Raw genomic sequence first — 23935 nt, forward strand, 5'->3', positions numbered from 1 at the left:
TGTGGGCACTGAAACCATGAACCAGCCACCCTAAGTCCATGACTTCTTGCAAAGTCAAGGAACTTAGTGCCATTCTGGTTCATAGTTCCTGACCCATGGGGACCAACACACACCTCATAACCGTCCCTATCAGTTCCAGTCGATGCATTGAAATCCCCCAAGACTAGAAGTGTATCTCGTCTGGGGCACTGATCAACCACAGACTTGAGTGTGGTGTAGAATGCATCCTTCACGGTGAGATCACTCGCCTCAGTCGGAGCATAAACAGAGACCAGGGAAATGACACCTAAGGAGTGACGAATCCTTAATCTAATAATACGCTCGTTGACCGGTGTTACCTCAATTATCATTGGGGTCAGCTTATTGGACACAGCTACAGCAACTCCTTGGGTATGGTAACCATCAGAGCGACCAGACCAGCACCACTCCGACACACTCTCACACAATCTGACCCAGGGATGTTACCCCGTGGTTTCCCTCCTATCAAAGATTGGGGGTCCCGAAGGCTTTGCCCCAATCCCATCATCCGGTGAGCTGCCCTGCGAAGGGAAGCTGCACAGGAGGTACTCCCACGGAGTGGGTTTTCAGATTTTTTTGCGTTTTTGCGTTTTGCGGAATGAAGGGTTTTACGGTGGCCGGAGTGCAAATCCTGCCACCAACCTCCTAATAAGAAGTGACCCAACTGCAGGAGGACGTCTGCAGACACAGTTGGGCACTAGATATGGATGGCCGTTGGCTCACAATGAGCTCCTCCGCCCTTTTACAGGTTTTGTTTTTAATCCTGCTGGGTGTCCATATCCAAACACCCTCCTCACCAGAAAACCTGGTGGGGGAGACGGTTTAGTCGCCGACAACCCGACCATGGAACAGGTTAGTACAGGTTTACATGGTACCTGTAGCAGGTCACAGATCGAACCTGACCTGACCTAACAAGATGAAGGGGGAAAGGTTCAGATTCCTAAAGACGAAAATGAGAAAGTTCTGAACTTAGTGCAGGATGTTATGGGATACCTAAGCAACCAGCCACTCCCAAAACACATTGGGGTTGGTCTTCATATTCTTAAACAAGCGTGGAGCAAAAACCTAATAACAATGATGAGCAGATTTGGAAATGGCATTAGTTATGCCACCACTCAGCGATACCTCACAACAGTGGCAAATGATATTTCTGAGAGAGAAGAGAGGGAAGGAATATTCATCCCAACTAACGTTATTCCTGGGCATTTTACACAGAATACACTAGACTATTTAAATTTCCATTCTGACACAGAGGATGGTGGCAGCCTTGATGCCACTACCAATATCATTTACCAGTACCGAGAAAGACCTGACGTTGAGCAGGCTGGAATGGTTCTAGTCAAAAAAAACAAGGCAATTAACTATCAATGCACCAGAAAAGTTTGTACCTGTGGACAGTAATCTTGCGTTGAGGGACAGAAAACAAGCCAGATCATTGCATGGTATTGAAATCTGTCAAGGTGATGACAAAGAAAGCGGCACTCTGGCTGATGAAAACATCGTTTGGTTTCTTTTACGGATGTTTCCAACCCAAATGATGACCATTGTAGAAGATAGCGTGTCTATTTCTTCTCCAACTTGGAACAGTTTCTTTGAACTTAGTGCTGGGCAAGAAGTGCCAAAAACAACAATTGGTTATGGCCCACTGTATCCCAAAACTCCCACAAGTCCTGATGTTGTCAAAACCTCATTGGATTACTTCGTGCCAGTGAGCCTGAAGCTTGGGCAGCCAAAAACGGTCATCACTTGTGACCAAGCAATCTATGATATAATAAAGGGCTTGGTAGTAAAAGAACCGGAGAAATACAAGGATGTCATGGTACGCTTGGGAGGTTTCCATATTGCACAAAACTTCCTGGGCTCCATCGGCTTTTTCATGAAGGAGAGTGGCATCGAAGACCTACTGGTTTCAAGTGACACCTGCGGGAGAGGCATAGCTAACAAAGTAATAGGCGGAAAGGACTATTACAAGATGATACGGTACCATTCATGGGTCTGTGAAGCAATGTTCATGCTCAAGTGTGAGTCCTTTGAGAGATGGCTGGCCAAAGAAAATGATGTTGAAGCCCTTTCTGTAGTGTCGTCAGTGCTGGAAAAATCTGTGAAATGCGCTTGTTATGAAAGACAAGCAGAAAGTTTCGGAATTTGTGGATGAGGTCTTGAGACATCTGGCAACACTGGAAAACCTTTGGAGGGACTTTGAGTGCACACTGGGCATGACAGCTAGATTTTGGAACATGTACATCGAAATGGTACTCATAATCAAGCGATACCTCCATGCCGAGAGGGTTGGCTTGTGGAAGCAGCATTCACAAGAGGCCCAAAACATGTTGCCATACACTGTATCCTCAGGTCACAGTAAATGCATGTCTTGCCTGCCAATTTATTTGAATGAGATGGACAACCTCCCTCAGTCAGCGCCAGAAGTGCACCAGGCATCTGAGGCAGGGAACTTTAGTGTCCATGTAACAGAGGAAGGTTTCAATGGAGTTTGGACTGATTTAGCATTGAACAAACATACAATAAAGAGGGCAAGACAAGTCTATTCAAAGGAATAACCCAGGATGAGGCTACCCGTGAGAAGTATATCAAAACATTGCCATTTTTGACTTCTGTATCAGAGTATGTCAAAGAAATGGTCCACATAGACTGTCCACAGTCAGACCATCATGACAAAATGACCAAAGATGACATGGACAAAGTGATGAAAATCAAGTTGACAGTAACAGGAAAAAATGAGAAACCCATTTTCAGATGCTGTTGGGACTGACAAGCTGATCAATATTTCTACAGGAGAAACACTGACCTCACTGGAACTGTTAGAAGCAAAGCAATATGGGGTAGAGTCAATAAAACTTGCCAGTTCGACCAATGCTGACAAATTCAGTGTGCCCAAGATAACAACATTTGCAACAAAGCAGAGAAAAGGAAAGAAGAAGCAAGACAAGGTCAAACAAGTACTATCTGAGAAAAGTGGAGTTACAATGGCCCTTTGTTTCACACGAGATCTAAGTGATTAAGTAAGGATTGATGCGTTCAGTTATGAATGGCTGGAATACCCACCATCTCTGTTTGAACCAGACAGGGATGAATATACCATGTGGAAAGGAACCAAATCAGACTTTATAGTGACACTACAGGATAAGGTTTCTGATTCATTGGGTGCCTTTGAAGGAATTGCCCATCGGTTGTGCATCACAGTTAGTTTATCTTATTGATGCGATGGCATTCATCCAACGTTTTCAGACTCGAGGTGCGAGTACATTCGGGCAACTTCAAGAGAGGTACAAGAGTAAAATCATGAGTATGAAACCTGTAAACTGTCAGGAGGTACACTTCATTGGTGACAGGTATGACTTTGGCCTGCAGAGTCTAAAGGGGGACGACCGCCACAGACGGGAAATGGATGTGAGCTCACCCGAGTATGTTCCTGCGGACACTCTGGCCATTCCTGCATGGAAAGGATTCCTATCAAACCCATGTAACAAGGAAAATCTACTGTCATGTCTCTCATCATGTTGGTCAATTGCCTCTTTGCCTGATGGCTTCAGTCTGGCACTAGGAATTTCGCAAGATGCGATACGTGTCACAAAGAATAGAGCAACTGCCATTCGTGAGCTGCACTGTCCTTCCGATGAGGAGGCAGACACTAGAATTTTTACACATATAGTGAACTGTCCAGATGAAAGTGTTGTGATCATTCAGGTGACTGACATGGACATTATACTGCTATCATTGTACCATTTTCCCAGGCTAATGAATATCAAACAGCTATGGGTGGAAAAAAATGACCTCTTCCTCCCTGTTCATGACTTGGTGAAGTCAATGGGTGAAGCTGTGGATAAGGACCGTTTGCAGTTAACTGACACCTTGCTTACTTGTTATGTCTTGTTAGGCTGCGATTCGGTCAGCTATCCATTCAGACGGGGCAAAAGAGGGCAGCAACAGTTGCACTACAACATGTAGGCAAAATGCCAGCATTTTCGAGTTTTGTCGTCACCGATTCAGGCCACAATGATGAGTTGATGAGTGAAGCTCGCAGGTTTTTTTTGTGATCTTTATGGCAGAGCTGACTATACGTCCTTAGATAAAATCCGTGCTCATTTATTTGCTTCTAGCAAAAGGGATCTGCGATCTCTGCCTCCAACCGAAGACGCGTTTCACAGTCACGTTCTGAGGTCTCTTTGCCAGATCAGCCTGTACAAACAGGCCACACTTGCCAACCCAGTCCTTCTTCCACATGATAAATATGGTTGGTATGTGGAAGATGACAGGTTGCTTCCAATCATGAAGAAAAAGTCATCAAAACCTGCCATTGCAAAATTGTCTTTCTGAAAATGCAAGAAAACGCCGAGCTGTCTGAGGAACTGCCCATGTGAAAAAGCGGGTGTGCCATGCATCATAGCATGCGCCTGCAATGGGGACCAAGGTAAGTGTGGACGGTTCATGGGTGAAGATAGTGATGGCGATGAATAAACTTTTCATCCTCAGTTTACCATGTGTCGTACTCCGTTACATAGTACTTTTTCGTGGCTGAGAATGAATCAGACTTTGCAAGTACATGTATGACGTACAGAATTTCCAGCCACTATAGCCCAGACTTTATAAAATCCATTCAATGGTTAGTATAAGAGTTAGTGTCTATTCCCTACAGTCAGGAGTCCATGACTATCTCACAAATTTGCAGGGAATACATGGATGCGAAAAGCAATCTGTATCACAGTTACAGTTCTGTTCACAGTTTGTGTATCACAGTACTGCCACAACACAGGACACTTACATGCTCCCCCCTCCCGAAGTTGGGGCTCATGCTGTATGGAATAGACAATGACTGTAACATTGTTGTACCAATGCATTCATATGTTTAGATATTGTGCTGTACAAAGTTTTAGATCACATTATCAATTACTGTGAAAAAAAATCTTATGGTATCCAAAACCAAGATTTTGGGTTTTCGGTTGCCATTTTTAACACAAATAGCTTAAGAAATAGCACTAAATAGAGTGGCAAGATGCTATTTAATCCTAACCTTCCTTTTTCAAAAAACAGTGGCATGTATAGGACACAATTATGCCAAGGGGTTTCATAATAAAATTCTCATAGCAGCAAAATTACAATTTGTTTAATGGAAGGCCTAGATTTTCAGCATGACCTACTTTCTGTGACTTTTTGACCTCCCCTGACCCCAGAGGTCATCCAATCAAATTTTGTTACACATCATTTGAAAGCTGACATTCTACCAAAAAGAATGATTGATAGTTTGTTACTGTGAGATGCAGGGTTCAAGATATACAGGGATTTGCATTCCCCCTACCCCTAGTTTTTTCGATATTGGGATTTGCTGGCTGAAGTAAAAAAAAAAATCGTCCCTGGAGAAGTAGCGCAAATCGATCCAACTTGCCAAAGTCACTTTTTTGGTGTCCTACACCCCCACAAACATGATTCAAGTGCCAAATTTTTTACAGCAGGGGTGTCACATCAAAAGTGTTATTTTGCACATTTTTGGCCCTTGGATCCCAGGCTACTACCTACTTTTCCCCCATCAGCAACCCTGACAGTCTGCACAAGTGTCCTTTTCCACAGTAACCACAATACTTATTTAATTTAAGTTGCCTTTTGCCACAGTTTCCACTTTAACAACATTTCCAATTATGTGGCATATATTATTGATCTGTAACAATATTTAAAGAGTTTAAGAATGAATGATTTATTTGGGAGGGGTAAAGCGACTTTCAGGCCACCCTGTTGTTACAATTTTGCACATAGTACAGCAGAATAAATTCTATACGACGATATGAGCAGGTAATAGACAATAAGGAATGAAATGGTGTTGTAATTTGCAACCTCTCTCGATTACACGTGTTGCACAAATTGTGTTTTTTTTTTATCAAGCAAAACATCATGATGCTCTCATGATTTTCATTGACCTTTGTCTTGAGATTTTGTCACTGATGACACCATTATCAACTAGAACGGGCACACAGTAGAGCACATACCTTCGCCAACGCTACATTTTGCCCCCCCCTCCCCCAGAAACCGTTGATTATGAGGGTATTTAATCCCATACCACATTTGCCATCTCATATGTGTTATGATGGCTTAAAAACATTAAATTTCCTGCTGTTTGACACTGATTCACGTACATTGTACAATTTCTGTATGAACTCCCTGACCTTTTTGGGTGTCGGTGTCAAGTCAATCTGATGACAACTGGTCACATAAGAAATTATTTTCTGGCATTTTAGGGGCATTTCGCACACACGAGTTTGTTTTTCTCAATAAGTTATTTATTGTGAACAAAAACATTCATTGTACAATTAAAACAGTTAATCGTTTTGTATTATTTGAGAACAACTGAGAAACTAACAATGCACGGTTCATACAAAAATTAATCCTGCAAAAGTACAATGCCCAAACTGGTAACCAAAGGGACATATTAGCCTGAAAAGGATGCATAAGAGTTCGTCTGAACTAACTACGTACATCATTTGACAAAACACGAAACATGGAAGAATAAAGTCACTGTCAAATATTACACATCACAGGATAGGGAATTGAATTCTAAACATTTTGAATCTACTTACATGCAAATTGGATAAGAATTGACCGTGTTATGATAATAAAGGTCGTTGACCCCCCTGACCTTTGACCCAAACTGCAAACAAAGGTAATGACGTCATTGTGTCATATCGTATACCACAAGATTGGGCATTGAATTCACAACATTTTGGCATTGGTTGCATGCAAATTGGATAAAAAAAAAAAACAAAAAAAAACGACCACACTATGGCAAAATGACGATTTTGAACTTTTCATGACTTAGACCTTGACCTTTGTACTCTTAATTTTGTAATTGGTATTAGAGTGTGGGGAACAGAACAGTCAACATTTTGGTGTTGGTTTCATGCAAATCGGAAAATAATTGACCGTGTTATGACTAAAACCGCACATTTTGCAATGTCGTGACTGCCCTCTGACCTTTGACTCCCAACCGCTAATAAGGGTTATTACGTCAATGTGTCATGTCACATATCACAAGATGGGGCATTTAATTCTGAACATTTTGGCATTAGTTGCATGCAAATTGGATACAAATTGACGGCGCTATGGTAAAAAAACGATTTTGACCTTTTCATGACCTTGACCCGATCGCTCCCAAAATCTAATCAAATGGTCCTCGGATAATAACCAATCATCCCACCAAATTTGCTGCGATTCAGTTCAATACTTTTGGAGTTATGCGAATAACAAACAAACACACATATTCACAAATAAATAAAATATACACAGCGATCAAAACATAACCTTCGCAACAAACTCTTTGCAGGGGCATTTCTTGCGAATTAAGGGTCAGCGATGAATAAGTTAAAGCGACATATTTATAGAGAAGAAATAGTAGGAATGTTTGAAAAATAACTGTCATTGTGGCCTTTTACAGTATTGAAAATAGCCATAATATAAATCTTTGTAAAGGATGTCTTTGATTTATTGTCATCTTCAAAGTCTACTACAATAATGGTGTTGAAAGGTTTAACATATCTGTCGATTGATGCTTCTTGCAAACATTGGTGACATGCCATTGCGTTTATTAGAAAATATCCAACCTCAAAGCATATGCTGGGAGATTGATTAATTCAGCTCGTCTCAGAAATGGCAGTGTCAGTTCGACTTGTGGTTGCATTTATCGAGTTTTATTACATTTTGCACAGTGACTGGAGATTGAATGACTTCTTCCAGTTTCTTTAGAGTTTGGCTTTGACCAAACAGCTTGCTTGGCAGAAAAAGGAATGATGGTTCGATGATGAGCTGAACTTTGTCGTCTTGCCCTTTGAGAAAGCACAAGTGAAGACATTACTTGGACTAATTGAAAACTTATAATGTGCAAAGATAATACTTAGAGGCAATACATGGAGACCATTTATTTTAATGGAGTCTCCTGCCAAGTTGTCATAGTCCTGAAGTCTTGTAACTCTACATAAAGGGCTGAATTTATGAAAGGCACTTCGCGAGCATCTTGCTAACACATGCCTAATCCTTAAACAGTGACCAAAACATCATTGTATGCGCACAGCTAATCGCCCGTCATCGAGACGGCAATTTACGAAGGGAAATAGACAGCTGATTAGTTGTGCGTGCCTAATTTATGATTCAATACCTTTTAAACATTTATTTTGTTCAGGACGCCACGTAAGAGGTTTCCGAACCAATTCGCCTAAATTACTCGGCATGTGGACCACCATAATTTACAATTGCACCATGTGAGATCCATCAATAGCTTCGATAATCCCAAGAAATGGTGATATCTCATCAAATCCTTCAATTACAGCTCTCCTTTCTTCTGGAGTATCCAGAAAATGGATGAAGTGTATTTTCTTAGCACAAATGACTGCAGTGAGGCGATCATCACTTTGCAGCATGTTGTCTGTGAAACACCACACATATCTCCAACATCCAATTGAAATTATGCAGTTGCATATAATTGCAGTGCCACGGACAATTGTTGGAGGGGATTCAGCACATTGCTCCTCATTGTGGGTTGATACAGGTCATCTTATACTCGATTCAGCAGCCAAAAAAATGATTCCTTTGAGAGTCTAACTCCGGTCAATTTTGAAATCGTCATCCTTCTCCAGAGTATGATCATACTTCATCATACTCCATCGATCCTTGAAGATTCTCAATGCACATCGGTGAACCGCCCTATTCCTTTCCACTTCTGCCTCCTCTTGAGTTTTTATTCAAGCACTCATAAATCCAAATGCATCCATATTCACCTTCCCAAGTAAACTACCAATTATAAGCCATGGAATGCTTGCTTCAAGGCCTTAAACATTCTATTCACAAGCCCTTGCCAATGTGTAAAAGTTTCTTTGTTATTTAAATGCTTTTAAGTAAGTTTTAATCCACATTGGATAATCACTCTTTGGCGATTGGCAACTAACCTTGAATGGTGATCATCAACAACTAGCGATTATACAGCGTCTTCCTCCTAAATGTGCCTTGCCAATGTATTGAAGTTTTTTTGTTATTTAAACACTTGGGATTAGGTTTTGATCCTCATTAGATAATCACTCTTCAGCGACTAACTTTGAGCGGGTGATCATCGCAGGATTAGCGATTCTGCATGAGTCTAACTCTTAAACACGTTTCATAAATTCGACCCACAGTATTTAAGAAGTTTATAATTAATAAAAAGTCACCTCAAGTAGATAAAATTAGGGTTTAAAGAACACATTGTTCAGGTAATATAAATTGAACGGATTTCTATCTACTCTGGGTATATGAATTTACTCAAAAACCCTCTGTTGCTCTCGTGATTATGGTGGCAAAGACAGTCAAGTCACCTGTGGAAGTTGTTGGTTCTACCTTGGCATGCTTGGTATGGCTGTTTGAAGGCACCTCAATGTCAGAACTGACATTGATGGTGTTAAGTGGATGTTCTGACTAACGTTTGTAGGGGGCTGTCAATGCTGATTTTCAACTAGTTGATCTGAGTGAACTTTTACTTAATGATACCTTTTTTAAAGACGAGACCTAACCTGACAGACATGTTTTATGGCTTTTGAAAACAAGTACCACAGTATTTTTTGAAGTGTCTTCTGTGAGCCTCCTGGCATCTTATGTGAGAATACATGCATCACACGTGAGTGCCATTATATCTCATGCCAATAACATCAACTATGGCACAATGAAGGTTTTGGCATACCTTGAGCAGCACAGCTTGAATTAGTGCTTCATTGCATCAGGAGCATGTGATTGGCACTGATTAGTGTTGTCTGTTTGAGCCAGCTGTGTTAGCTGCAATCTTGTCAAATTAGCCTGTTCGTGTTCCAATATGAACCTAAAGCTCATGATGGTTGGAAGTTGGAACACGGTTTCAAATCGCATACACTGTGTTGATTGCCCCCATTGTTTTTACTTATCTCATGTCCTTGCAATTCAAGTAAAAAATACATTGATTTTTACCATTGTCTCTTTCCTGCACATCATATCTGTATATAAAGCTCCTCCATGAGCCTGAGATCAGTGTGAATAATTTAAAAAAAATATATATATATATATTGTAAGATTATGAAAGTCAAAATTATAAATTTCAAAAATCCATCCAACAACCATTTAATATATACTAGGCGACCCGTAAACCCATTGGGTTCCCATTGTGACAGCGGTTGATGAAAAAAAACAAGACAAAATTTTAATAATATTTTGTGGTCAAACTTTAACTTGAAGAAAATTTGAGCATTTACCTCAGGAACCATCGTTCAGCCAACCAGTTTCTTGAGGTATATCAACACATTATCCATGGTTTGTCCTTGCGCTTTATGGATCGTCATACCAAAACTTGACTGAATCGGGAATTGATTTTTTAACATTTTTTTTGTTGCCCAATTTGAACGAAACTTGATACTGCACACCGCAAGAGAATGGTAAGGTGGCTCTAAAATTTTTGCACTATCATGTGCCGTTTTGGCTGCATTTCGGGAACATATACATATATATATATATATATATATATATATATATATATATATATATATATATATATATATATATATATACACAAGATGAGAGTTTTAGTAATATACTAGACGACCCGTGAACCAGTTGGGTTCCCGTTGTGACAGCGGTTGATGAAAAAAAACATTTCAAAAAAAAGAAAAAGATAGCTCCAGCGAACTATACCGCTGAGGTTGTTTGCATTGATCAAATACTCCCGAAGAGGACTTGACTGAATCGGGAATTGATTTTTTAATAATTTTGTCGTTGCCCGATTTGATACTGCACACCGCAGGAGAACGTTGAGTAAGGTGGCCCTTAAGATTTTACGCTATTGTGTACCGTTTTGGCTGTATTTCGGGAACATTCATATATATATATATATATATATATATATATATATATATATATACATACACACACAAGGTGAGAGTTTTAGTAATATATAGATGATGATGTTGAGAAGATTGCTCCAATAGCATCCCTGTTAAGTTTTTTTTAATTCGTGCATGAGAACCACAAAAATCCACATATAGACATAAGATTAGAATATGGTTAAGGTAGGATCAACATCATGCCTGAATAAACTGAACAAATGATGGAATCATTAAAACATTGATCAAAGGATACCAATTTCTATGGGGTCCCAGAAATGAGAAAAGCAAGGACAAAATATTAAGCAAAGACACTTAAGCATCAAAGAGGAGAAACTACACCAAGTAATGATTAATTTTGTATCCTGATAATAATGCTTTTTTAGTGACACGACTAAAACTGTGGGGAAATAGTTTTGAGTGCACGACAGATATACAGTATACATGAAATGTCTGCCACACATTAACCTGTCTGTGGTATCCCATGAGAATCTTATCGAAAAGGTTGATTGAGCTGCATCATCACTATATTTTGCATTTAAGTACCAATTGCATCAAATTTTCATGAACGAATGGGGAAAAATAATCTCCCGAAACACCATCTTGGAGAGCAATAAGTTTCTCTGCACTTGTTGATTGTTCTTTGGATACCACACCTTGAGACTCAAGTGATGTGAGCTATTTCACTGAATGTTTTTCCCTCTTTACGCAGAAACATGACATATGGTGATCTATTGAAATTTTAGCCATTTTGTTTTAAGCTAACAGTTAACCTGATAGAACTGTATTGTTCAGTACAATAAATGGGCTTTTAGCTTCATAGGTTTGTGGAGAGAAACACCTGTTGTTAATGTCGATGAACACCTAACAGAGTCATCAATTATATTTGATTGGTAAATGTGATGGATATCATGCAATATCGTTTTTAGCCCCATCTCTCAATTGTGAAGAATCAATTAAAAATTAATTAATTCTCGTATCCAGATCTGGATACGAATCTTAACCAAAATTGAATCAATTCTTCCTCATGGCACTCCCATCCTGTCCACCAAGTTTCATGTTAATCCATCCATAACCTTCTGAGATATTGTGCTATATATTGTTTTTTGCCCAATCGCTTAATGGTGAAGAATCACTTTGAAAATTCGCAGATACAGATCCGGATTCGGATCTTCGCCAAAATTTAATCGGTTCGTCCTTGTCAAACACACAACCTGTCCACCAAGTTTCGTCTGAATCCATCGATAACCTTTTGAGATATTGTGCCACATATCATTTTGGCCATATCTCTCAATGGTGAAGAATCACATTAAAATTCTCAGATCCAGATCCGGATTCAGATCTTCACCGAAATTAAGCATTGCTGTCCTTGGCCGGTTACTTATGCACAAATAAATTGAGAATGATTGCTTGAAAACTGTGGTTAAATATCGTGTGTCAGAGAGACAGACAAATTCTGCAGACCAACATACTTGGCAAATTATTTTTCTGTCAAGCAACAAACCAGGGGGAAAACATTATGTCCAAAACAGATAACTATGTTTAAAAAAAAAATGACTACACCTTCAGTGGTGGGGGGAAAAATTATTTAATAACATTTTAATTATTTTTAGAAACTTACAAAACAATGCTTTCACAATGTTTGACAGTGTTTTTGTGAAGATGAAACAACGTTATGGTGTCAGCTCAGGTGCTTTGTCAGGAATCAAACCAATTGCATTTAATTATTTATATTTCTTATCCAGAATGGAAATTTATGAACAAAGACTGTTGACAGTCTCCACGGGATTATAGTAAGTGGAAAGAGTGGTCGTACGATCCTGTACGACCTCGAACGAGTAAGTGAGGTGTCCATTTGGTCCATCATTGAGGTGTTGCACTCTCAAGTTATTTTTTTTTTATCCTGTTGTAAATAACAATGTTCTTGATGTTTTACTAAGGTCGAAATAATCTGATATGGCTGCATGACCCAACTTGTAACTAAATATCTTCAATGGCAATTATAATTAATTCCATCCCAATACAATTGAGAATCTTATGAAACAAGCTCGAATGAGCTAAGATCCTCGTCCTCTTAATGATGACATCATAAAAACGAATATGACGTCATTGTGATGTATCAGGTTTGCGATAAATTATCTGTGCTAATGCCCGGCTTGATTCCCACAAACAAAATTCAAACAGCTTGCCTAGTTTTGGAGATAATGGTTTTGGCGATTTCCATTAGCGGCGATGTCAACTTTTTTTCTAGGAAGAATTTCCAAAATCGGAGATGGTTACTGCCTGCGCGTGGACTTTCTGCATATACATGGCAAGTTTCAGGAAGATCCGATGAAAACTCTGGGTTGTGAAACAAAAAAATGTCAAAAAATAGGAATGACGTCATAAAAATTGATACGACGTCATAGTGGTGTATCATATGTGCGGTAATTCATCTCTGCCTATGCCGTTCCATTCCCGCAAACAGAATTCAATAAGCATGCCTAGTTTCGGAGATAATTTTTTAGATTTCCATTAGCGGAGATATTTTGACGTCATAACTTTTTTTCTCGGAGGAATTTTCAAAATCGGAGATGGTTACTGTCTGCGCAGGGTATTTCTACACACACATATATATATGTATATATATATATATATATATATATATATATATATATATATATATATATATATATATATATATATATATATATATATATATGCCAAGTTTCAGGAAGTTTCGATGAAAACTGTAGGCTGTGAAACAAAAAAAGTCCACAAGAACAACATCATGAGTAAGACTTCAAGATCCTCCACGAGGATCTAAAAACTTGAGTGAGCGGAATCCTCACTATATTTTGCCTTTAAGTACCAATTGAATCAAATTTTCATTAACGAATCGGAAAAATTATCTCCAGAAACACCATCTAGGGAAGAGCACGTTATTCCCAAGCTTATACATATATATATATATATATATATATATATATATATATATATATATATATATATATATATATATATATATATATGGCCACGAAGTGTTTCTTCCACTTAACAATTTCGTCACTTAATTTGTTGAAGGGTTTGATTGAACAACATTCAACATTTTGACACAAAATGTTGTGATTGAAGGAAAATATTTTTTGTTTAATAAATAATACAGTATACTCCATCTTCCCCATTCTCGCAAACATTTCAATTGCTCGTCGTCTGACAGCATGGTGCAGAGGTTGTGCACTTGCCTTTGAGCTGTCTCGTCTGCGCTCAATTCTTGACCTGACTATTAACTGTTGGATTGGTGCTTCGCAGGCAGCGAGGGCATTGCATCAAAAATGTGCCGTTCATTGGATGATACATTTGGCTGGTGCCAGGTCTGCTCACATTGATTGCTGTTGGTGGTTAAAGAGCCCCCAATGTCTTTCAACAAAGACACGCCATTGTGTGAGGCAACATGACCAAACTCCAAATTGCTGCCTTAATCAGTTAAATAGCACTCAAGGCACCTAGTCCCCATGTAAAGTTCCATGTGCACATCCTCTGGTTGTGGTCCTCAAGGCAGAGCAACGACTACATATTATCACTAGTAGTATGAAATACTTCTACTGATCATAACTGCTTGGGGTAGACATGGAAAAATTGAGAACATAATATTTTTCAATTCTGCAAGTTGAATAATTTTCCCTGAAAAGGAGCCAGCGCTTAGAAGCTGCTTTTATCAGTTTTGACTACGTGCGTGTGTGTGTGTGTGTGTGTGTGTGTGTGTGTGTGTGTGTGTGTGTGTGTGTGTGTGTGTGTGTGTGTGTGTGTGTGTGTGTGTGTGTGTGTGTGTGTGTGTGTGTGTGTGTGTGTGTGTGTGTGTGTGTGTGTACAGACAATTTACAATGGCCTGTATTCTCTACATAGTTTGAAGGATCATGAAGGAGTTTATACAATAAATACATGCAGAACTAGAAGGGCACACGGTAGAGCGCATACCCCCGCCACGCAATGCCTGATCCACGAGAACATATCGGGCCCAATACATTTTTGAAATATCATGCTATACACTACTATATCGTTTTTGGCCCTATCTCTCAATGGTGAAGAATCACTTTATAAATTAAGTAATTCTCGTATCTAGATTCGGATCCAAATCTTCACCAAAATCGAATCCATTCTTCCTTGCCACACACCCAACGTGTCCACCAAATTTCATCTGAATCCGTCCACAACATTGAGATATATATTGTTTTTGGCCCGATCTCTCAATCGTGAAGAGTCACTTAAATCCGAGTCGTTGGATCCGGATCCATATCTTCACCAAAATCAAATCAGTTCGTCCTTGTCACACACCAAACGTGTCAACAAAATTTCATCTGGATCCATCCACAACTTTTTGAGATATCATGCACACAATCAGACAGACAGACAGAAAGGGGTGAAAACATACCACCTTCACCTTCAGTGGTGGAGGTAATAATGACATTATGAGATTATCCCGCTTTGTCAATTATAAGGTCATTTTTGATAAAATAAAAATCAACACAGGATGCTCTGTGGATTTTTAACGTTGGATTCCAATGTAAAGAGCCATTGATGTAGATGAAAATGCTAAGCAGGCCAACTTATTTTAAGATGTCATGATGATTTCCAGGATGTTCCAAAAAGACCTTGACAACTTTGGTTGTGAATATATTTTTTAACACAAATGATCCTTTTATTTAATATGATACAGAAAACTCATGAAGTTTTTTGTTTTCAGGTCTGATGGTTAAATGTTTGGGTTTCTGTGTCACATAAACCTGTGTTTAATGTTTGGGATGGTGTGCACAAAACTTTATGGGTTTCTGTATCATGTAAGCCAAAGGTTATCCTCGTATTTTTTGTGGTTCTAAATATATAAACAACCAAAGTTGACCAGGTGTTTTTGGAACACCCTCTCTCTTTGAAAGGTTGGCCTCATATTTTGATATCCACAAGTAGACTAGCAAAACTACATTGACAATGCAGGAGGGGAGAGATAGTAAAATAATTCCATGATTTTTTTTTATGTTGATGGTTAAACAGTCAGCAGAATCAGAACTTGAAATGGCATTTGGTCAGCAGTATTGGCATGCGATTGGACCAGCTTTGATGTACTATTGGTGTATTACTTGAGTAAATTTGTTTAAATTTACTGATCATACCGACTTTGTTGGCTGTTGAATCCCTTTGCAAGCTGACTCAGCTGGCCATGCTTCCCATAGTTGGGATGATAAGGGCTCAGAAGGCTGTTGAATGGTGAAGTAGTCGTGGAAGGATTATGGGATGGTAGTAACAATTGCAAAGCCGCAGAATGAACCTAGGGTGGTTAAAAGAATGAACAAACATATTTTTGTTAAACATTTGTTTTTCACTTCTTTGGGTATCATTCTGAGATTGTGTTACAAAATAATATATTTACACTCGTTTGCATGTAATCACCAGGTTCAAGTGCACGAGTCTTCAGCATTGAAGTTAAGCACTAAATTGGATAAAGATTTTTTTAAAAAAATAAATAATGAGCTATGGTGTGAACAATAGCACTACGAGGATGAGGCATAGGCCTAAGCCAAACTCAAGGGAAGGCAAGAGCACACTAGGCCTAATAGTCATCGTCATGGGCCAATCAATGGTTCACAGCGAACTGACAATATTATTGCCTGGACCTGAAATATTATATATATATATATATATATATATATATATATATATATATATATATATATATATATATATATATATATATATATATATATATATATATATATAATCCGAAAACAGAATTCAAAAATAACTTTCCGTTCGTTCGTCAGACCCGTTGGAGTGAATTTGCATATTTTTCCACCGCTGCCTTTAAAATCTCTAATTTAATCATTATAAGTCACAGAGCTTAGTGGAACTCCTTGTTTTGTCAATCCATCCTTCCTCTATGTCCTCGAGCCGACGGAAAAATTATTCGGATGATGGTGGAAGAGAAATTCCTTCCGGAATGTTATTTTTTCCCAGTACGAAATGCAAGCCGCGGCTAAACTGCAAAACATCAGCCGTTTTTAATCGGATTTTCGAGGTAATCTCATTACCACCCTATAGATACTGATAAATCCGAAAACATTGAAAATTTTTCGTTCCCTTCGATGGCGAGGCGCCGAAATGTACGCGGCCCGCCAACAATCGTTTTTTTTCTGTAATTTAATCACCACAAGTCCGACAACCGAATGATACCCCTCGTTTCGTAGGTCTATACCTCACCTACCTCCAAGTACCGATGAAAAAATTATTTACATTAACCGCCGCTAAAGGGAATTAATCAGCGCATTTTATTTCCTGTTCTCAAAGTACCCAAAATACCAAAAATCCTCCGATTTTCACCTGGTTTTCAACGTTGGGATTTCGCCGATGGCTATCGACTGCGAAATCTGAAAACAGAATTCCAAAATATCTTTCCGTTCGTTCGTGAGAGCCGGGAGAGTGAAACTGCATCACAGCCGTAAGGCCTAACGTTAATCGAATAGGCCAGCGGCGCGAAGTCCTTTACTCGCTCATAACTCGACAACACAAAGTCACACAAATTCAACACGCACATCATCGTGCAGGTGATAACGTCAGGCATCCGGCGATATCAGTTATAAAGGTGAAAGAAGCCATTTTGGTCACTAAACGGGCCGCGAACCGTTGCGGCCTACAACTATCCTAGGCATGACGCTTCAGGCCGCGAAGCCGCGATTTCTTTAAACACATAAAATGACGTTATAAATTCCGAAAACGTCCAAACATAACTCAAAATGTTAAAGTAGCTTTCCATCCTCCCTGAGCTCGCCTTAGGATAGACCAATAATTAATTGGCCAACCCCCACCCCCTCTATTTATAGAGAGATTAACTAATTCGTATGCAACTTTCACTTACCAGGCGGAGCATGAGCATCAGGCTGCTCCTTTTCTGTAGTTTCTGTAGTGTCATCCGAAGCGGCAGTAACTTCAGGGCCAGGCTTACGAAAACACCCAAAGAGTGTAGTTTGCTTTCTTTTCATAATGTTAACTAATTAAAAACTTGCAACGCTCGCTACTGTCAAACATGTGTTCATCGGTGGGAGGTGCGTGAGCGTGAGCTCAGGTCTAGGTCACGTGTCACAGCCAGTGAGCCACCGCGTTTCACGCTTTGTAACAGCACCGCACTGGAGTGGGGGTGAATTTCATGAATGGAGATGAATGAAGTAGATGGCTTCCCCTGCAAGGCTTATTTTATTGCAGTTATACTCTATCCGGTATGTGGGAACAAAATCAATGAACTGAAAGTTCTGTCACAAAACTGTATCATTACGTATCCTTGTGCAGTTTTAAGTGGGTATATGGAAATCCTGGAGCTTTCTTAGTGGGTATATGGCGTATACCTGTGTATCACGTAGACTACACCACTGATTGGTCTACCATTGTTCGAACCTCGATAGACTGGGAGGTAATTACCACAGATTTGACCAAAAACCGTCGGCACGTACCAGCGGTCAAAACGCTCGGCCGCCCTAATTAAAATCTAATCGAGATAACATTGGTGCTTTGCTGAGGGTGCGCTCCCCGCTCAGGTAACCACGTGACCTCGAGTTAAATGGCATAATTAGATGGTGTACACTGGAACTCGTGGTTGACTGGGTGGCGTTCGTGGTTTTTAAACAACCCACCGTACCACAACGTTAATTGTGAGCGGTGGCCCCAGGTCCGGCTCTTCCGAGGACAATTGGGGATTAATCCCCCTGAGTGATAAGTTGGTGTCTCGGTACCCGTGGGCGCAACAATATTATTGGTTCCAGCCAACTATATAGTGCGGCAGAGAAGAGGTAGGTGTTGGTTTGACACGGGAGGAAGCTCGGGCCAAATTTCTTCCACCTTTAGCTCCCTCTCACCTCTCCCCTCCGCCCCCTCCTCCCCCCACCCCACTACCTCTCTCCAAGCAGCTGTTCAAACAAGATGCCATTCCAGTCAAGCAGAATAGATGCAAATCCTCCATTCTGTACATAACCTTTTACAATGGCCAGCACTAAAGGCATGGACTGAAGAGACTTCACCGCACATGTAAAATCAATACACCACATTGCAAACGTTATAATCCATCCATCCATCCATTGGGACCATACTCTGTGCAGAGCATTGGCACTGCCTAAGCAGTCTCCTTGGCTCTGGAGCACAATACTGGACGGGCCGCCATTCCGACACAGGATACCAGCAAGTTGGCACTCATTTTGTCGACCTCGGAAGGATGACAAGCAGAGTCAAACCTATCTGGTATTAGTTCAACAGTTGAGCAGGATTTCAACTCAGGATCCTCGGATTTAAGCACACCACCCTAACCATTATGCCAACACCAGGCATAAATGTTATCATGGCTTCCCCTATTCGATCCTTGTAATGAAAACAAACAGACCATTTGTGCTTTCTAGTAAGGATGACAATGCTGAGTTAATTTAGGGCCATCCAAGCATTACATTTGCGAGGAAAAAATTCCTGGCAGCTTTGGAAGCAACTTCACAGCTCATGTATTGTGGTACTGCCATTTGATTTTTTGTGTTTACCAGTTGGTTTTTTTTGTATACATTCAATGCTCGTGTAAGAGCTCGGAACAGTTCTGAAAAGAATGTTAACAACAATATGAGAATTTCAGAAAATTTGAAGTCGTTTTACAATCTGATTTGCTTTAAAATTAATAAGCGAAGTTTATCTGTACACCTGGTAATGAATCATATCACAAAATCGTTTGACTCAAGCATGAACCAAATTCAATAAGGTGATAAGACTCAGATAGCAACACAGCTTTCTTCTGTTGTTACAGCAACTAAGTATCAAGTACAAGGATATTGCATGAATCACTCGGATATAGTGCACAATGATTACAAATATATGATATGGAGGAGGAGAATACAGGACCTTCAATGAAAATGCCTCGGAGACAAACCACCCACTCCAAATAATATGAGTCATAAATGCTTTGCAAAGAACAAAAAATAACAAAAACAATGATTTGCAAACCATTTTTTATTACTATTGTCTTGCCCTTTTTAAATGAAACGAGATATTGAAATAAAACTGACTAATGTACTTTATGTTCTTTTTGTGGTCGGACAGCTGGTCTGCTCCTTCTGTTCTGAGAAAAGCATACTCTGCACCTTGTCTGGGAAATCCTGAAAAATAATTGAAGCAAAAACATATCCTGAAATCGATTATTCAAAAATGGAACAACATTGTGCTCTCTGCAAATAGCACAATAAATATATGAGCACCTGACCAATTTCCATTAAAGATAATGTAAAATTATTGTGAACACCTGACCAATTTCCATGAAAGATAATGTAAAATTATTGTGAACACCTGACCAATTCCCATGAAAGATAATGTAAATTTATTGTGAACACTTGACCAATTTACATGAAAGATAATGTAAATTTATTGTAAACAACTTGACCAATTTCCATGAAAGATAATGTAAATTTATTGTGAACACTTGACCAATTTCCATGAAAGATAATGTAAAATTATTGTGAACACCTGACCAATTTCCATGAAAGATAATGTAAATTTATTGTGAACATCTGACCAATTTACATGAAAGATAATGTAATATTATTGTGAACAGCTGACCAATTTCCAGGAAAGATAATGTAAAATTATTGTGAAAACCTGACGAATTTCCATGAAAGATAATGTAAATTTATTTTGAACAACTGACCAATTTACAAGAATGAAAATGTAAAATTATTGTGAACACCTGACTAATTTCCATGAAAGATAATGTAAATTAATTGTGAACACCTGACCAATTTCCATGAAAGATAATGTAATTTTATTGTGAACACCTGACCAATTTCCATGAAAGATAATGTAAAATTATTGCGAACACGACCAATTTCCATGAAAGATAATGTAATATTATTGTGAGCACTTGACCAATTTCCATGAAAGATAATGTAATATTATTGTGAACACCTGACTAATTTCCATGAAAGATAATGTAAATTTATTGTAAACAACTGACCAATTTACGTGAAAGATCATGTAAAATTATTGTGAGCACCTGATCAATTTACATGAAAGATAATGTAAAATTATTGTGAACACCTGACTAATTTCCATGAAAGATAATGTAAAATTATTGTGAACAACTGACCAACTTACATGAAAGATAATGTAAAATTGTGAACAACTGACCAACTTACATGAAAGATAATGTAAAATTATTGTGAACACCTGACCAATTTACATGAAAGATCATGTAAAATTATTTTGAGCATTAAAGTTACTGCAAGAACAGCAAATTTGGGAAAATATTCAACGGAGTCGTGATCAGGTTTTCAAAAGAAAGGCACTCAATCAATGCAATTAATGTAACTGCGTAGTTGCAGGTACTATACCATTTTCTCATCTTTACAAGAATATATTTGTTAGAAGTAAACAACTTAAATACCAATACATTTATCCCCACCCCTCCCCCACATACATCTATGCTGCTTTCACACTGCATTAAATTATTCTATCAATTTGCTTCTCCCGTATATACGTGTGTTTGCGCAAAGTGTTACTCACAATCGTCCCAAATATTCAACATTCTCTATTTTTATTAAATAAATAAGTATTGTTAGATTTGTGGGGTAGATAACTAGTTTAAGGCAGTAACTAGTTTAAGGCATTAGCACTAGATGTGTATTCACATTGTTTGAAGGAATTAAACCACATGCATGAAGGGCACATACTCGGATCAGTTGTGTAGAATATGGCTTATGTGAGAGATTGCCCTGGTCCATTCAAAAGTAGAGATGGCAAGGATATGCAGTCTAATGTCTTGCAATTTGTACAGGGCAAGGAGCTTGTTGAAAGGAATGTTCCCCGGGTGTTCCCATTTTCCACACTACCAGCACACGGCTTCCCAGGTCGAAAAACCAGTAAAGACCAGTAGCTTACTGGTCAACTGGTACCAGTTGAAAACCAGTAGCCAACTGGTACCAGTAAAGCCAGTTGGTTTCTTACTGGTTTTAATATGGAAATTGGAATAGAGTGATATATTACCAGTTGAAATACAATTGTATTTAACTAACTGGTATCAACTGGGACCAGTACATTGTAACTGGTATCAACTGGGAGACCAGTACATTGCAACTGGTATCAACTGGGAGACCAGTACATTGCAACTGGTATCAACTGGAACCAGTAAGACTTTAACTGGTACAAATATGAGCTACTGGTTTTTTCAACTGGGAAATTGGAATTCTGACTGAATTTAACTGGTACCAGTTGAAACCAATAGAGACCAGTTAAAGACCAATTAGAACCAATAGAGACCAGTTGAAAATGTGTACTGGTTTTAACTGGTTTTTCGACCTGGGTTGGCATTCCCCCCAACTCCCCCCCCTCCACCCCCCCACACCCACACACACACACACACACACACACACACACACACACACACACACACACACACACACACACACACACACACACACACACACACACACACACACACTTGTGATGCAGCCTGGGCCTGCAGCTGCAGCAACTTCGATAAGGCTGAGGACAGTGCACATTGCGCCCGGTGTTGCGCTCATTGACATGCGTTTGGGATGTGGCCTGGCCATGCAGCTTGCAGTGAATTATAGACTCCATCCCAGGGATGGGACCGAGCTTTTGTGGGAAAGCATGTGGAGAGAGTGACCAGTGGCAGCAGCGTGCCGTGCCTGGGTGAGCGAGGATATCCCCAGGTGTCTGTCTCTCTGTCTCTGTCTCTGTCTCTCTCTCTCTCTCTCTCTGTCTCTGTCTCTCTCTGTCTGTCTGTCTGTCTGTCTGTCTGTCTGTCTGTCTGTCTCTCTCTCTCTCTCTCTCTCTCTCTCTCTCTCTCTCTCTCTATGTCTCTCTCTCTCTCTCTCTCTCTCTCTCTCTCTCTCTCTCTCTCTCTCTCTCTCTCTCTCTCTCTCTCTCTCTCTCTCCCCCCATAGTTGGAGGGGGAAATGCAGCATGGATATGGCGAGGGCTTGGTCAATGAGTAGTAGTTCTTTTTTGTGGTGAAGATGAGTGCTTCGAGACCAAGAAAGGCTCCACTAAGTGATAGAGACTTCCGAGTGGAGATGATGAATAGTGTGGGTGGCATACACCCACATACATGAATCGTGATTATACATACACATGCACCTAATTACGGATCACACCCTCAACACAAACCCATCTCTTTATTATGTATGGCAGAGTGAACAGTGGGTGGCTGTTGGCTAATCCCGTAGCCAATCAGTGGGGCAAAACTTCCCGTCTAAGTAAACTTACACAAGATGTCAGAAAAATTGAAGAAAGGACGAGAGTGAGCAGGTCAGAAACGTTTAACAGTTTAACAAGCATATTTATTCAACAAGCACAAGGTTTATTCAATCAGCAATGGCAGGTATTCATGATAGCAACGACGAGCATATATTTGCAATGGATGGACATAAATCACAATGAAGAGACACAATTAAAAGATACACGGGAAAGAAGAATATCTCGGCACTTATGGAGCCCACTTATATGGTCTTATTTATGCCAAACACAGGACATGGCATGCCATCAATAATTCCAGTGAAATGTAGATAGAAAGAAAGTAGATGGAGTGCAGAGCAGAGCATGTCGCTTCACCTTCCACAGATTTGTGTAAGCTCGTGCCATGTGCAGACCTGTGTAGCTCGTGCTGTGTGCAGACCACACAACTCGTTCCGCATGCAGACCCACGCAGCGTGTAGCTCATGCTGTTTGCAGTTGTTTCCAAAGCTGTCATGGTAAGGAGAGCTTGATGGGTGAGAGCGAGAAAAATCAAAAGTCTCCACATGAGGCAAGTGGAGACGTCCTCGCAAATGAGACAAGTGGAGATGTCCTCGCAAATGAGACAAATGTAGACGTCCTCGCAAATGAGACAAGTGGAGACGTCCTTGCAAATGAGACAAGTGGAGACGTCCTCACAAAGGAGACAAGTGGAGACGTCCTCGCAAATGAGACAAGTGGAGGCATCCTCTCAAATGAGACAAGTGGAGAGCGCTCCTGGCAAATAAGATGAGTGGAGATGTCCC

The 23935-nt window shown here is 39.7% G+C and overlaps 1 protein-coding gene and 1 pseudogene across 2 annotated transcripts in view; one reads left to right on the top strand and one right to left on the bottom strand.

The window, feature by feature from the left end:
• The first annotated feature begins 3240 nt into the window (after positions 1 to 3240).
• Positions 3241 to 4494, top strand: LOC147024527 (uncharacterized; annotated as a pseudogene).
• A 1841-nt stretch (positions 4495 to 6335) lies between these two features.
• LOC147024528 (uncharacterized) overlaps positions 6336 to 23935 on the bottom strand; it is a 101543-nt gene continuing 83943 nt past the window's right edge. The window contains exons 6-8 of one of the 2 annotated variants that reach the window (XM_085884536.1): positions 19957 to 20038; positions 16037 to 16191; positions 6336 to 7844 (exon numbers count right to left, since the gene is read on the bottom strand). In XM_085884536.1, the coding sequence (XP_085740662.1) occupies positions 7700 to 7844; positions 16037 to 16191; positions 19957 to 20038 (382 nt within the window). In that variant the 3' untranslated portion in view covers positions 6336 to 7699. Of the gene's footprint in view, positions 7845 to 16023; positions 16192 to 19956; positions 20039 to 23935 lie in introns of those variants that run through there. The other variant, XM_085884535.1, reaches the window with a different exon arrangement.

Source organism: Eptatretus burgeri, chromosome 6, assembly GCF_056783735.1.
Source record: "Eptatretus burgeri isolate ZD-2024b chromosome 6, Ebu_testis_v1, whole genome shotgun sequence".
In the NCBI taxonomy this organism is placed as follows: Eukaryota; Metazoa; Chordata; class Myxini; order Myxiniformes; family Myxinidae; genus Eptatretus; species Eptatretus burgeri.